At 45.9% G+C, this 14,289-nt stretch overlaps 1 protein-coding gene across 1 annotated transcript; it reads right to left on the bottom strand.

Annotated features, from left to right (window-relative positions):
• Nucleotides 1–866: 866 nt before the first annotated feature.
• On the bottom strand, nucleotides 867–4,511 carry LOC124657357 (dentin sialophosphoprotein-like). Its single transcript, XM_047195924.1, has 5 exons — nucleotides 4,368–4,511; nucleotides 3,768–4,227; nucleotides 3,570–3,671; nucleotides 1,352–2,811; nucleotides 867–1,246 (listed from the first exon to the last, which is right to left on the bottom strand). Exons 1-5 carry the CDS (start codon nucleotides 4,509–4,511, stop codon nucleotides 1,166–1,168), a joined length of 2,247 nt encoding a protein of 748 aa, XP_047051880.1. The 3' UTR covers nucleotides 867–1,165.
• Nucleotides 4,512–14,289: the final 9,778 nt, after the last annotated feature.

The following is a 14,289-nucleotide window of genomic DNA, read 5'->3' as shown; positions in this document are numbered from 1 at the left end:
ACAATGGGAGGATAGCAACAGTAACATATTAATTACCTGCAAACTTTCTCCAAATGAACCACCAGTATAAAACCTTAGGCCACCTTGCGAGGAAACCGGGGTGCGCACAGCCCCAAATCAACTGTAGGAGGTGGCGACTGTTGAGTTGGGAGCTGGTTGGAGAGTAGCCTTGTGAGGAATCGGAGGCAGCGACAAGCAGGGTTGGCAGGATGCAGGAGACGGCTACCTCAGCATGAAAGCCTGCAAGCGGCGGCAACGTGCTCCTTGCTCCTATGACCGCCTTGGAAAGCAGAGCGGACTATCAATTCTGAATCAATTTGAGAAAGCCTTATATGTTCAGTCTCTGCATTCACTACTAAACAGAATTTGATCTACTGCAAGATGGAAAAGCAGCTCAACTTGCACTACTCCACCTTGTTTCAAAATCTAGATTGGCTGGTTTTCCAAATGTACAACAATTTAAAGGAGATCAGAAACAAATTTCTCGAAGGCAACTCCGAAGAACCATGCCTGAATGCTCAGCTTGCTAGCTATCTTCAGTTCGTTTTTACGGATAAATCTGGTAGAATATGCCTTTACATATACAACATACAGGACAGTAAAATGGAAGCCCCAGTCTTTCACATCATTTTCCGTTGTGAAATGCTTACAAGATTTCGCAAAGAAGGCCACTACTGATCATGCAAAAATAATTGTAAGAATGAACGCTTATAAACGACATAATGAAATCGGCTGCGCTTTTGCTCACTGAATCAGGCAAAGAGATTATCTGACAGATGTTGCAGTGCAAAAATGTAGCTATTCATCAGGTACATGACGGTTAAAAAAACAATACATGTTGTGGAGATTGCTGTAATATGTGTGTATAAGATTCAGAAGGCTGTCTCATCAACCCCGTATGTATAATCCATATCCATTTGACATATCACGGAACTAACACGGAACGACCTGAAGAACTGAAAAAGAGATGGGGAAAGAACCAGCACTAACATGCAGGTTGGTTCATAGAAACCATGGTTTCACAACCCGATGCTCTCTACCCCACAAACACGAAAACTTGCTCGCAGCATTTTGAAATGAAAAAGAATGCAAAGCCTAGTTATGAATTCAGAATTAGAGCCCTTTCTTCTTTGTTCAGTCCCAGTAGATGCAAGTCCTTGGCCGATCAGCAATCGGCGTTGTCATCCAGCTCTGCAAGCGCCACCCTGTTGCCATCGTCGGTGGCGATGGTCAGCTTCTTCCCTTCCTGCATCAGATACACAGACCAGTCAGAAAAATGCAGTGAACAATTTATACACTGAGAAATCAATGGAGATATGCAATATTAGTGTCAACAGTGGTTTGAAATTACCTTGGCAGCAATGAGGCTCTCCTTGTAAGCGCTTTTCAGCTTCCTTAGGCTCATTTCCTTCCCAACTTTCAGCTGCTTCTTCTCCTTTGCGCACACTTCTTTCTTCTCGGTGATGACGACCTTGTCCAGGGACTCGACAACGGTGACAACGTGTTGAGAAACCACATCCCCCTCGCTGGATACTTCTGTCTCTTCAGTAATGACAGATTCGACGGTCTTGGCTGCAGATGAGGCAGCAGCAGCAGCAGCAGCAGCATCGATTCCCTTCAGCGCCACAGGAGAGCTGTCACTTTCAGCTTCAGCATCACTGAAATTCAAGACATCGTCAAACTCTGATGATAGATCACCGCTGAAATCATCTTCATCTCCAGAAAGTGAGTCGCTCTCCTCAACTTCATCTGTCTCTTCGCCTGTCCCAGGCATCTTGAGCTGCTCCTCCTCTTCATCTGAATCAAAGTTCACGTCAATGGAGCCGCTCACCTCAATGGTATCATCACTCTCTTCATCCACTGTCTGGTCAGCCTTTAGCATATCCACCTCGCTACTCTCCTCGCTAAGGTCAGCTCCCTCGCTGCTCTCCCCATCCTGATCATATTCATCAGCACTCTCATCGTCCGTCAGATCAGCCTGTGGCACCTCATCAACAGCGACTTCCATCTCAGTCACAGCAGCTGGGTCCATCTTGTTAGGTGCAGCAGCAACCTCAATGGTCTCATCACTCTCTTCATCGATTGTTCGGTCAGCCTTCAGCATATCTTCCTCATCTTGATCGAGATCATCCACCTCACTGCTCTGCTCGGTGAGGCCAGCATCATCTTGATCGATCACCTCGCTGCTCTGCTCGGTGAGGTCAGCTTCATCTTGATCAAGATCATCCACCTCGCTGCTCTGATCGGTGAGGTCAGCTTCCTCGCTGCTCTCTCCAACAAGAACATATTCCTCAGGACTCTCATCAACAGCGATTTCCTTCTCAGACATAGCAGCTGTGACAATCTTGCTAGGTGCAGCAGCAGCCTCAACGGTGGAATTGAAGGCATCTTCCTCGACGGCTTCTCCTGGCACTTCAACAGCAACATCTTCCTTATCTTCATTGGAATTGTTGATCTCAACAACAGCTATTTCCTTCTCAGTCATAGCAGCTGTGGCAATCTTGTTAGGTGAAGCAGCAGCCTCAACGGTGGAATTGAAGGCATCTTCCTCGACGGCTTCTCCTAGCACTACAACAGCAGCATCTTCTTTATCTTCACTGGCATTGTTGATCCCATCAGCTATCCCCCGCACAGGTGACCAATTGCAAAGAACCTCACGAGCTTCAGTCGAGCTATTTGCAACGTTGTTCATGTCTGGTTCAGGTGCCACCTTGGAAAGGACACCTAAGATTGGTGAATCCTCCATGGCTGACAGGGGAGCAGACTTCTCAGGATTCACAAGCTTCTCTTCTTCCTCAATTGCAGCAGCTCCTGTTTATCATGGTTAGAAGTTAGCAAATCGAATCAACAATAGATAAAAGGCCTAGTTAACTTGGGATAAAGCAGAGAGCAAACGGATGAATTCAGAATGCCGCAATTCAGTCCTAGTTGCTACAGATGAGAGCACGGAAGACATGTATAATTTAGAAAGCCACAACTTAGAGTCTTAATCCGTACCAATAAAGCAAGGAACACATTGATGAATTTCAGAATGCCACAATTCACTTCTAATTGCTACAAATGAGAGCAAGGAACACATGTACAACTCAGAAAGCCACAACTCACTCGGTCTTAATCAGTACAGATAAAGCAAGGAACACATGGATGAATTCAGAATGCCACAATTCATTCCTAATTGCTACAGATGAGAGCACGGAATACATGTATAATTTAGAAAGCCGCAACTCAGGGTCTTAATCAGTACCAATAAAGCAAGGAACACGTGGATGAATTTCAGAATGCCACAATTCACTTCTAATTGCTACAGATGAGAGCGAGGAACACATGCACAACTCAGAAAGCCACAACTCGGTCTTAATCAGTACAGATAAAACGGGGAACAAGCAACTGAATCTAAATTTTGACATGCCACAATCTAGAGACTCAATCAGTACAGAAATTGTATATGCTTGGCAGACTCTTATAGTTTTTGAGTCATTATGCATTTATGCTCAATGGTTTACTGCTCAGAGAAATTTCACACATAAGCCTAGGGAAACAAAAGCATTCGAGTCAGTGACAAATCTTACCTTCCTCTTCCTGCTCTGGTTCACCCCCTTTGCTATTTCCTTCTTCCGGAAGCTTTGTACCTTCCTCCTCCTCAGGGTCATCACATTTCTCTTCAGTAACACCTGGATGATCAGAAAACTCGCATCAGAACTGCACCGCCCCTGGCAATCGAACAACCAAGCAAATTAGTAAGAGGGGAAAAAGCAAATAACTCTCACCTTTGGTCACCGCCGCATCCTCCTCTTCCTGGTCAAAATCAATCGCCACCTTCGGTATCGCGGTCCTCCTCGTCGATCGCTTCGCAATGGACACCTCGGTCTCCTCAACCGGCGCCGCGGCCTTGCGAACCGTCGACCTCTGGCTCCTCCGCAGGGTGCCAGCCGCCGGAGTCGGGAGCGGCGCGGGCGTGGCCCGCGCGCGACGGCTGGTGCTACGCAGGGCCACGCCGGGGGTCCGCACGATCTCCCTGATGAGTTCCCGCTTGGCCTCGTCATCCTCGTCCTCGGCGTCCATCCTGATGGCCTCCGGCGACTTGACCGACACGCGGCGGCCGCGCGGGAGCGGGCTCCCTTGCTGCTGCTGGTCCGAGGGCGCCGCGGTCCTCAGGACGGACTTCACCGCCGACTTGCCGGGGGTCGGGAGGCAGAGCGTGGTGCCGATCTGGTCGATCCCGTCCACCTGACCCGCGACAAACGAAACACGCATCAAACAACGATCCCCAAATAAATCATCGCCAGCCGGAATCGCAATTCGTATACCAGAAGGGAACTGAGAAGCGTGAATCGGAAGGGTGGAATCGGGGAGGACGCGTTGCTTACCGAGGGGAGGGAGTGGAGGGCCTCGACCATGGCGAGGTTGGTCATGTTGGCGCGGACGCCGTTGAGCTTGCAGAGCGCCTGGAGCTCGCGGCGCGAGAGGGTGTTCAGGTCCACCATGGCCGCCGCCGCTGCAACCGCCTCCATCTCTCGCTCCCGTCTCCTTCCTACCTTCTACTGGTGATGTGATGTGGCGCGGCGGATTTGCTGATGGCGAAATGCTGAGATGCGGCGGCGCAATCCGGGGCGAGAGGGCTTAAATGGGTGGGGGGCTTGATATGACCGTTGGGGCCGAGGATGGCGGCGCGCGCCTAGGGTTTAGGCACGCGTCCTCTTCTTTCCTTTTTTCTGAAAGTTTGAAATCGACAGAAGAGGCCAGAAGGGACCAGATCGAGGTCAGGCCTACACTGTTACAGCTGGGCATGGGCAGCCCGGCCCGAAAATCTCGGGTCGGGCCAGGCCGGGCTTGAGCATGATATTTGAGCCCGAACAGGCCGGGTTCGGGCTTGCAGTCTTCGCGATTCAGGTAAGGTTCAGGCTGGGCTTCTCGGGCCGGGCCGGTCTTTTGCCTGTTCGGGTCGGGTTTGGGCTCGATTTATAGGCCGCCTAATCCGATGGTTTCTGCACGGTGGGCTACTGTCGCCACGTGGTCAAGCATGGTCATGGCTCACCTACCGGTTTAGCCCTGTGGCGTAGGGGCTCCCGTTTTCCCCTAATACTCCCGTCACGGGATTCGGCATGACTTCGGCGGTTGGTCCAGCATTCGCCGTTGCGCCTGCGGGATTTGGTGCTCCTGGTGCTTCCTCTTCCACGCCCGCGCCGCCGGGATTTTGGTGCTCCTGGTGCTTGTGGAGCTTTGTCCTCTTTGGTGGGACCATCGGCGATGCCTGGTACATCGAGCCATGCGCCTCATCTATGGTATGAAGGTTTTTTTATCTTGCTGCAGTGTAGATCTGAACATGAAAACTGATTTGCGACTTTAAATTTGCATCAAAATTGTACTTCATCTACTAGTAGGCCGTGCTTACGGCACTTGTACTCATTACCTCTCACAATTTTAGGAGCAGATGTATTGCATTGCATTACATTTGTTTGCTACGAGTTTAGAGCAACAACTAGTTCAACATCTTGTAAAAAAAATTATCGTATGTCCTTGGCTAAGGAATCGAAGTTGATGGATTGGTCCACGTTGTGCAGGAGGTCCATCATCCCACCTAAGGGCTTCATCGACTACATCCGTCAAATGGAGGTGGTGGTCAGGCTGCCGGTTCCACGTCTGCAACAACTTGTGGATGAGATGTAGGCCAAGCCTGCCCCATGCTCCGAGGACTCTCCACCGCCCTGTGGGGGACGAGCCTCACCGCTTCTACGTGCAAATTAGGGCCTCTGAACTCCTTATGTTGCAGGGCCCTCCGACGATGAAACCGATCCTGGTGAGGAGCCTGTAGATAGAAAACGCAGTGGTGACCTTTGCCGCTGAAATGTAACAGCTTTTGCGAGTATGGTGTCCACATGCAGTTGGTCTAGGACGAGCTCTTATTCTTCAAACGGTGGAGGGACTTGGCCAGGAAGATCAACCTCTGGATAGGCGACGCCATCATTTTCAAGTACATCAACAAGAAGAAGGCCTTCAGGGTCAAGCTCTTCAGGGTTATCACCAACACCTAGGAGCAGATCACCCGCGCATAGCTTGAGGAGCCGATCCATGACTGGTGAAGACGTTGTTCTATGACCTGGATTTATGTATAGTTGGTAGTACTAGTAGTAGTGTTATGATGTCAAGAACCTCTATGTTTGTGATCTCGATCTGAAGAACGAGTCCTTTTGAACCCACGGGTGTGTATCCATGAAGTTGCTACCTATGATAGTATAATGCATGGGTGTTGTTCCTATATGCATCTTTATCTAGTGCTCATGTTGCTTATGTGTTCATAATATGCATCTTCATATCTGCTAGCCTGTGTGTTGACCACAAGGCATGGTATACTCACCAAATTTGAAAGTGGTGTGTGTATCCTGCTAGTGTGTGCACAAAAATGCAACCAAAGAGAAGAGGGGCAAAGCCCAGGTTGCAGCAAAGCGAAACCTAGACAACCAAACAGGCTACAGTTTTGGTCCACTATATGCGCCACAGCCTATCAAACAAAGTGCGCATGTTGGCCTAGCTCTCGTATTCGTCTGGCCAAGCCCAACTTAGCACTACCCAACCCATGCACAATTTAGATACAGCGTACCAAACACACTCGATGTGTACAGATCTTGGCCTTTTGGTTGTCTTTCTTCTCGGTGTCTCGCTCGCTGCCATGTGAGTCCTGGGAAAGCGTATCGTGTAAACACGCTGCGTTTTGCGGGTTTGGAAGGTATTTGATTCTGGAGAGATGTGAATCCTTTTGAGGCTTTCCTTCTTTGGGACAACGTTGAGATTGATCGGTTCTCTATATTTTCCTTCTTTTAGACCAACCAGAATAAGCAAGCATTAGGGCATCACCCAGCGCCCTGACGCTTTTCAGACACGAAATGTGTCCGTTTTTATCCGTACGGGTCAGGTTGTGGACACAAAATCAGACGCGTCGTCTCCCTTGCATGTTTGGGTCAGGGCTGCCTTAAGCAAGTTGTTCCAATGTTCCTATAAACTTAATTGATGAAACTTAATTTTGTTGGAGATATGCCCAAGAGGCAATAATAAAAGTGGTTATTATATATCTTTATGTTTATGATAAATGTTTATATACCATGCTATAATTGTATTAACCGAAACATTGATACATGTGTGATATGTAAACAACAAAGAGTCCCTAGTAAGCCTCTTAACTAGCTTGTTGATTAATAGATGATTAGTTTCATAATCATGAACATTGGATGTTATTAATAAACAAGATTATATCATTATATGAATGATGTAATGGACACACCCAATTAAGCGTAGCATAAGATCACGTCATTAAGTTATTTGCTATAAGCTTTCGATACATAGTTACCTAGTCCTTTCGACCATGAGATCATGTAAATCACTTATACCGGAAAGGTACTTTGATTACATCAAACGCCACTGCGTAAATGGGTGGTTATAAAGGTGGGATTAAATATCCGGAAAGTATGAGTTGAGGCATATGGATCAACAGTGGGATTTGTCCATCCTGATGACGGATAGATATACTCTGGGCCCTCTCGGTGGAATATCGTCTAATGTCTTGCAAGCATATGAATAAGTTCATAAGAGACCACATACCATGGTACGAGTAAAGAGTACTTGTCGGAGACGAGGTTGAACAAGGTATAGAGTGATACCGATGATCAAACCTCGGACAAGTAAAATATCGCGTGACAAAGGGAATTGGTATCGTATGTGAATGGTTCATTCGATCACTAAGTCATCGTTGAATATGTGGGAGCCATTATGGATCTCCGGATCCCGCTATTGGTTATTGGTCGGAGTGAGTACTCAACCATGTCCGCATAGTTCGCGAACCGTAGGGTGACACACTTAAAGTTGGATGTTGAAATGGTAGAACTTGAATATGGAATGGAGTTCGAATATTTGTTCGAAGTCCCGGATGAGATCCCGGACATCACGAGGAGTTCGGAATGGTCCGGAGAATAAGATTCATATATAGGAAGTCATTTTATGTGATTTAAAATGATCCGGAAGGTTCTATGGAAGGTTCTAGAAGGTTCTAGAAAAGTCCGGAAGAAACCACTAAGGAAGGCGGAGTCCCGGAGGGACTCCACCTCCCATGGCCGGCCAACCCTAAGGGGGAGGAGTCCCAAGTGGACTGCCCTATGGGGGCCGGCCAACCCCCCACATGGAAGGGGGGAATCCCACCCAAGTGGGATTCCCACCTTGGGTAGGTTTCCCTATCACATGGAAGGTTTTTGGTTCGGGTCTTATTCGGAGACTTGTAGTCCAACACTTGGGGCTTCCACCTATATAATGAGGGGCCAAGGGGAGGGGCCGGCCACCCAAAGACCACAAGGTGGCCGCACCCCTTAGTGGCCGGCGCCCCCCTCTCCCAAACCCTAGCGGCCTCTCTCCTCCACCACATCCCGCACGCTTAGCGAAGCTCCGCCGGATTTCTCCACCACCACCAACACCACGCCGTCGTGCTGTCGGATTCAAGAGGAGCTACTACTTCTGCTGCCCGCTGGAACGGGGAGGTGGACGTCGTCTTCATCAACAACCGAATGTGTGACCGAGTACGGATGTGCTGCCCGTTCGTGGCGCCGTGATCAAGATCTTCTACGCGCTTTTGCAAGCGCCAAGTGATCGTCTACCGCAGCAACAAGAGCCTCATCTTGTAGGCTTTGGAATCTCTTCAAGGGTGAGACTCGATAATCCCCTCGTTGCTACCGTCTTCTAGATTGCATCTTGGCTTGGATTTCGTGTTCGCGGTAGGAAATTTTTTGTTTTCTATGCTACGTTATCCTACAGATGGTATCGAGCCGTGTCTATGCATAGATGGTTGCACGAGTAGAACACAATGGTTTTGTGGGCGTTGATGCTTTTGTTATCTTTAGTTTGAGTACTTTGCATCTTTGTGGCATAGTGGGATGAAGCGGCTCGGGCTAACTTTACATGACCGCGTTCATGAGATTTGCTCCACGCTCGACATGCAACTTGTATTGCATAAGTGGCTTTGCGGGTGTTCTGTCTCTCCTACTATAGTGAAGATTCAATTTACTCTTCTATTGACAACACTAGTATCACCGTTGTGGTTCATGTTCGTAGGTAGATTGGATCTTACTTGAAAACCCTAAACCACGTAAAATATGCAAACCAAATTAGAGAACGTCTAACTTGTTTTTGCAGGGTTTGGTGATGTGATATGGCCATAATGTGATGATGACTATGTATGAGATGATCATTATTGTATTGTGGCAACCGGCAGGAGCCTTATGGTTGTCTTTAAATTTCATATTGAGTAGTATTTCAAAGTAGTTGTAATAGTTGCTACATGGAGGACAATCATGAAGACGGCGCCATTGACCTTGGTGCTTCGCCGACGATGATGGAGATCATGCCCATTGTTGATGGAGATCATGTCCGTGCTTTGGAGATGAAGATCAAAGGCGCAAAGACAAAAGGGCCATATCATATCACATATGAACTGCATGTGATGTTAATCCTTTTATGCATCTTATTTTGCTTAGATCGCGACGGTAGCATTATAAGATGATCCCTCTAACTAAAATATCAAGATAATAAAGTGTTCATCCTTAGTAGCACCGTTGCCAAGACTTGTCGTTTCGAAGCATCTCGTGATGATCGGGTGTGATAGATTCAACAAGTGCATACAACGGGTGTAAGCCAGTTTTGCACATGCGGATACTAAGGTGGCCTTGACGAGCCTAGCATGTACAGACATGGTCTCGGAACACGTGATACCGAAAGGTAGAGCATGAATCATATGATTGATATGATGAACACTTTGAGTGTTCGCCATTGAAGTTACATCTTGTCTCGTGATGATCGGACTTGGTGTAGTGGATTTGGTTCGTGTGATCACTAAGACAATGCGAGGGATATTGTTTTGAGTGGGAGTTCACCTAGTTTTTAATTATGTTGAATTAAAATTTGAACTCAATTTGTCATAAACATTAGTCTAAACTATTGCAAATATGTTGTAGATATGGCGTCCTCAATCAATTTTAACCGGCTTCCTAGAGAAAGAAAAGCTTAAGAGCAACGGTAGCAACTTCATCGATCGGTTCCGTCATGTGAGGATCTTCCTCAATGGCGGAAATCCGCAATATGTGCTTGATGCACCGCTAGGTGACCCTCCTGCGTAAACCGAAACCGATGAAGTAAAGAATGTTTACGCAACTCGGAAAACTCGGTACTCTCAAGTTCGATGTGCCATCCTATGCGATCCGGAAGCCGATCTTCAAAAACGTTTTGAGCACCACGATGCACATGAGTTAATCAATGAGTTGAAGACTATCTTTGAAACTCATGCGGCCGTGGAATGCTATGAAGCATCGAAACACTTCTTCAGTTGCATGATGGAAGAAGGCAGCTCCGTTAATGAGCACATGCTCGCCATGACCGGGCATGCGAAGAAACTCGATGATTTGGGAATAGTGATTCCTAACCGACCGGGGATTAATCGTGTCCTTCAATCACTCGCCACCTAGTTACAAGAACTTTGTGATGAACTACAATATGCGGAACATGAACAAAGAGTTACCCGAACTCTTCTCCATGCCGTAATCTGCTGAGATTGAGATCAAGAAAGAGCACCAAGTGTTGATGGTCAACAAGACCACCAGTTTCAAGAAACGAGGCAAGTCTAAGGGAAAATTCAAGAAGGGTGGCAAGAAAGCCGCCACGCCTCCCGTGAAACCTAAGACCGGCCCTAAGCCCGATACCGAGTGTTATTACCGCAAGGAGAAGGGACACTGAAAGCGTAATTGCTCCAAGTATTTGGCGGATCTCGAAGAGCGGCCTTGTCAAGAAGAAGAAAGAAGGTATATCCGATATACATGTTATAGATGTTTATCTTACTGGTTCTCGTACTAGTACTCGGGTATTTGATACTCGGTTCGGTTGCTCATATTTGTAACTCGAAACAGGAACTAAAGAATAAACGAAGACTACTAAAGGATGAAGTGACCATGCGCGTTGGAAATGGATCCAAAGTCGATGTGATCGCTGTCGGCACACTTCCTCTACATCTACCTTCGGGATTAGTTTTAAGCCTCAATAATTGTTATTTTGTACCCGCGTTGAGCATGAACATTATATCCGGATCTTGTTTAATGCAAGACGGTTATTCATTCAAGTCTCGAGAATAATGGTTGTTCTATTTTTATGAATAATATCTTTTATGGTCGAGCACTCGAAAAGAATGGCTTATTTCTGTTAGATCTCGATAGTAGTGATACACATATACATAACATTGATGCTAAACGAATTAAATTAAATGATAATTCTACTTATATGTGGCACTCGTCGTCTTGGTCATATTGGAGTGAAACGCATGAAGAAACTCCATACCGATGGATTACTTGAATCACTTGACTTTGAGTCACTTGATAGATGCGAAGCATGTCCGATGGGAAAAATGACTAAGACTCCATTCTCTGGTACAATGGAGCGAGCTACAGACTTGTTGGAATCATACATACCGATGTGTGCGGACCAATGAGTGTAGCATCGCGCGGTGGTTATCGTTATGTTCTAACCTTCACGGATTATTTGAGTAGATATGGGTATATCTACTTCATGAAACATAAGTCTGAAACTTTCGAGAAGTTTAAGGAATTCCAAAGTGAAGTAGAAAATCAACGTAACAAGAAGATTAAGTTTCTACGATCCGATCGCGGAGGTGAATATCCGAGTTATGAGTTTGGCATGCATTTAAAGAAATGCGGAATACTTTCACAATTGACACCGCCGGGAACACCACAACGAAACGGTGTGTCCGAACGTCGTAATCGAACTCTCTTAGATATGGTTCGTTCTATGATGTCTCTTACTCGATTTGCCGTTATCATTTTGGAGTTATGCATTAGAGACAGCCGCATTCACTTTAAATAGAGCACCATCAAAATCCGTTGAAACGACACCGTATGAATTATGGTTTAATAAGAAACCTAAGTCAGTCGTTCCGAAAGTTTGGGGTTGCGAAGCCTATGTAAAAAAGTTACAACCGGACAAGCTAGAACCCAAAGCGGAGAAATGCGTCTTCATAGGATACCCTAAGGAAACTATAGGGTACACTTTCTATCACGGATCCGAAGGCAAGATCTTTGTTGCTAAGAACGGAACCTTTCTTGAGAAAGAATTTCTCACTAAAGAAGTGACTTGGAAGAAAAGTAGAACTCGATGAGATTGAAGAATCTCCGCTCGTTGATCGAGTAGCGCGAGTACGGAAGATGTCCTGTGCCGCCTACACCGGCAACAGAGGAAGCTAATGATAATGATCATGAAACTTCAAATGAGACAACTACTGAACCTCGCAGATCGACAAGGGAACGTGCCACTCCTAATTGGTATGATCCTTGTCTAAATGTCATGATTGTGGATAACAATGATGAAGACCTCGCGACGTATGAAGAAGCGATGATGAGCCCGGATTCCAACAAATGGCAAGAAGCCATGAAATCCGAAATGGGATCCATGTATGATAACAAAGTATGGACTTTGGTAGACTTACCCGATAGCCGAAAGGTCGTCGAGAATAAATGGATCTTCAAGAGAAAAACAGATGCTTGATGGTAATATTACCGTCTATAAAGCTCGACTTGTCGCAAAGGGTTTCCGACAAATTCAAGGTGTTGACTACGATGAGACTTTCTCACACGTAGCGAAGCTAAAATCTGTGAGGATTTTGTTAGCAATAGCTGCATTTTTCGATTATGAGATTTGGCAGATGGATGTCAAAACGGCGTTCCTTAATGGAGACATTGAGGAAGAGTTGTATATGGTACAACCCAAAGACTTTGTCGATCCTAAAAATGCTGACAAAGTATGCAAACTTCAGCGTTCAATCTATGGACTGAAGCAAGCATCGAGAAGTTGGAACCGCCGTTTTGATAAGGTGATCAAAGACTTCGGGTTTATACAGTGTCATGGAGAGGCCTCGTATTTACAAGAAAGTGAGTGGGAGCTCTCGTAGCATTCCCGATATTATATGTAGATGACATATTATTGATTGGGAATGATATAGAACTATTAAGCAGTGTAAAGGGTTATTTGAATAATAGTTTTTCAATGAAAGACCTTGGTGAAGCATCATATATATTAGGCATCAAGATTTATAGAGATAGATCAAGACGTCTAATAGGGCTATCACAGAGTACATATCTGGACAAGATTCTAAAGAAGTTTAGAATGGACGAAAGTAAGAAAGGATTCTTACCTATGTTACCAAGCAAGGTCTTGAGTAAGACTCAAGGTCCGGCTACTGGCAGAAGAAAGAGAAAGGATGAGTCGGATCCCCTATGTCTCGGCGGTAGGCTCTATCATGTATGCCATGCTATGTACAAAACCGGATATAGCACATGCTGTTAGTTTGACTAGCGGATATCAAAGTGATCCAGGAATGGAACAACTGGACAGCGGTCAAGAATATCCTGAAGTACTTGAAAAGAACTAAGGATATGTTTCTTTGTTATGGAGGTGACCAAAAGCTCGTTGTAACAAGTTACACCGATGCAAGTTGGAACACTGATCCTGATGACTCTAAGTCACAGTCTGGGTACATGTTTATATTGAATGGTGCTGCAGTAAGCTGGGCAAGCTCGAAACAGTGCATGGTGGCGAAATCCTCAACAGAATCGGAATACATAGCGGCTTCAGAGGCTTCATCAGAAGCGGTATGGATGAAGATGTTCATTATAGAGCTCGGTGTGGTTCCTAGTGCATTGGACCCACTAGTCATCTACTGTGACAATATGGGTGCCATCGCCAATGCACAAGAACCAAGGTCACACAAGAGGCTGAAGCATATCAAGCTGCGTTATCATTCGATTCGCGAGTACATCGAAGATGGAGAAGTAAAGATTTGCAAAGTACACACCGATCCGAATGTAGCGGATCCGTTGACTAAAGCTCTCCCTAGGGCAAAGCATGACCAACACCCGAATGCCATGGGTGTTAGGTACCTTACAATGTAATCTAGATTATTGACTCTAGTGCAAGTGGGAGATCTGTTGGAGATATGCCCAAGAGGCAATAATAAAAGTGGTTATTATATATCTTTATGTTTATGATAAATGTTTATATACCATGCTATAATTGTATTAACCGAAACATTGATACATGTGTGATATGTAAACAACAAAGAGTCCCTAGTAAGCCTCTTAACTAGCTTGTTGATTAATAGATGATTAGTTTCATAATCATGAACATTGGATGTTATTAATAAACAAGATTATATCATTATATGAATGATGTAATGGACACACCCAATTAAGCGTAGCA

Source organism: Lolium rigidum, chromosome 5 (genome assembly GCF_022539505.1).
Source record: "Lolium rigidum isolate FL_2022 chromosome 5, APGP_CSIRO_Lrig_0.1, whole genome shotgun sequence".
In the NCBI taxonomy this organism is placed as follows: Eukaryota; Viridiplantae; Streptophyta; class Magnoliopsida; order Poales; family Poaceae; genus Lolium; species Lolium rigidum.
Note: the sequence above shows the minus strand (reverse complement) of the source record. Positions and strands in the feature narration are given on the sequence as shown.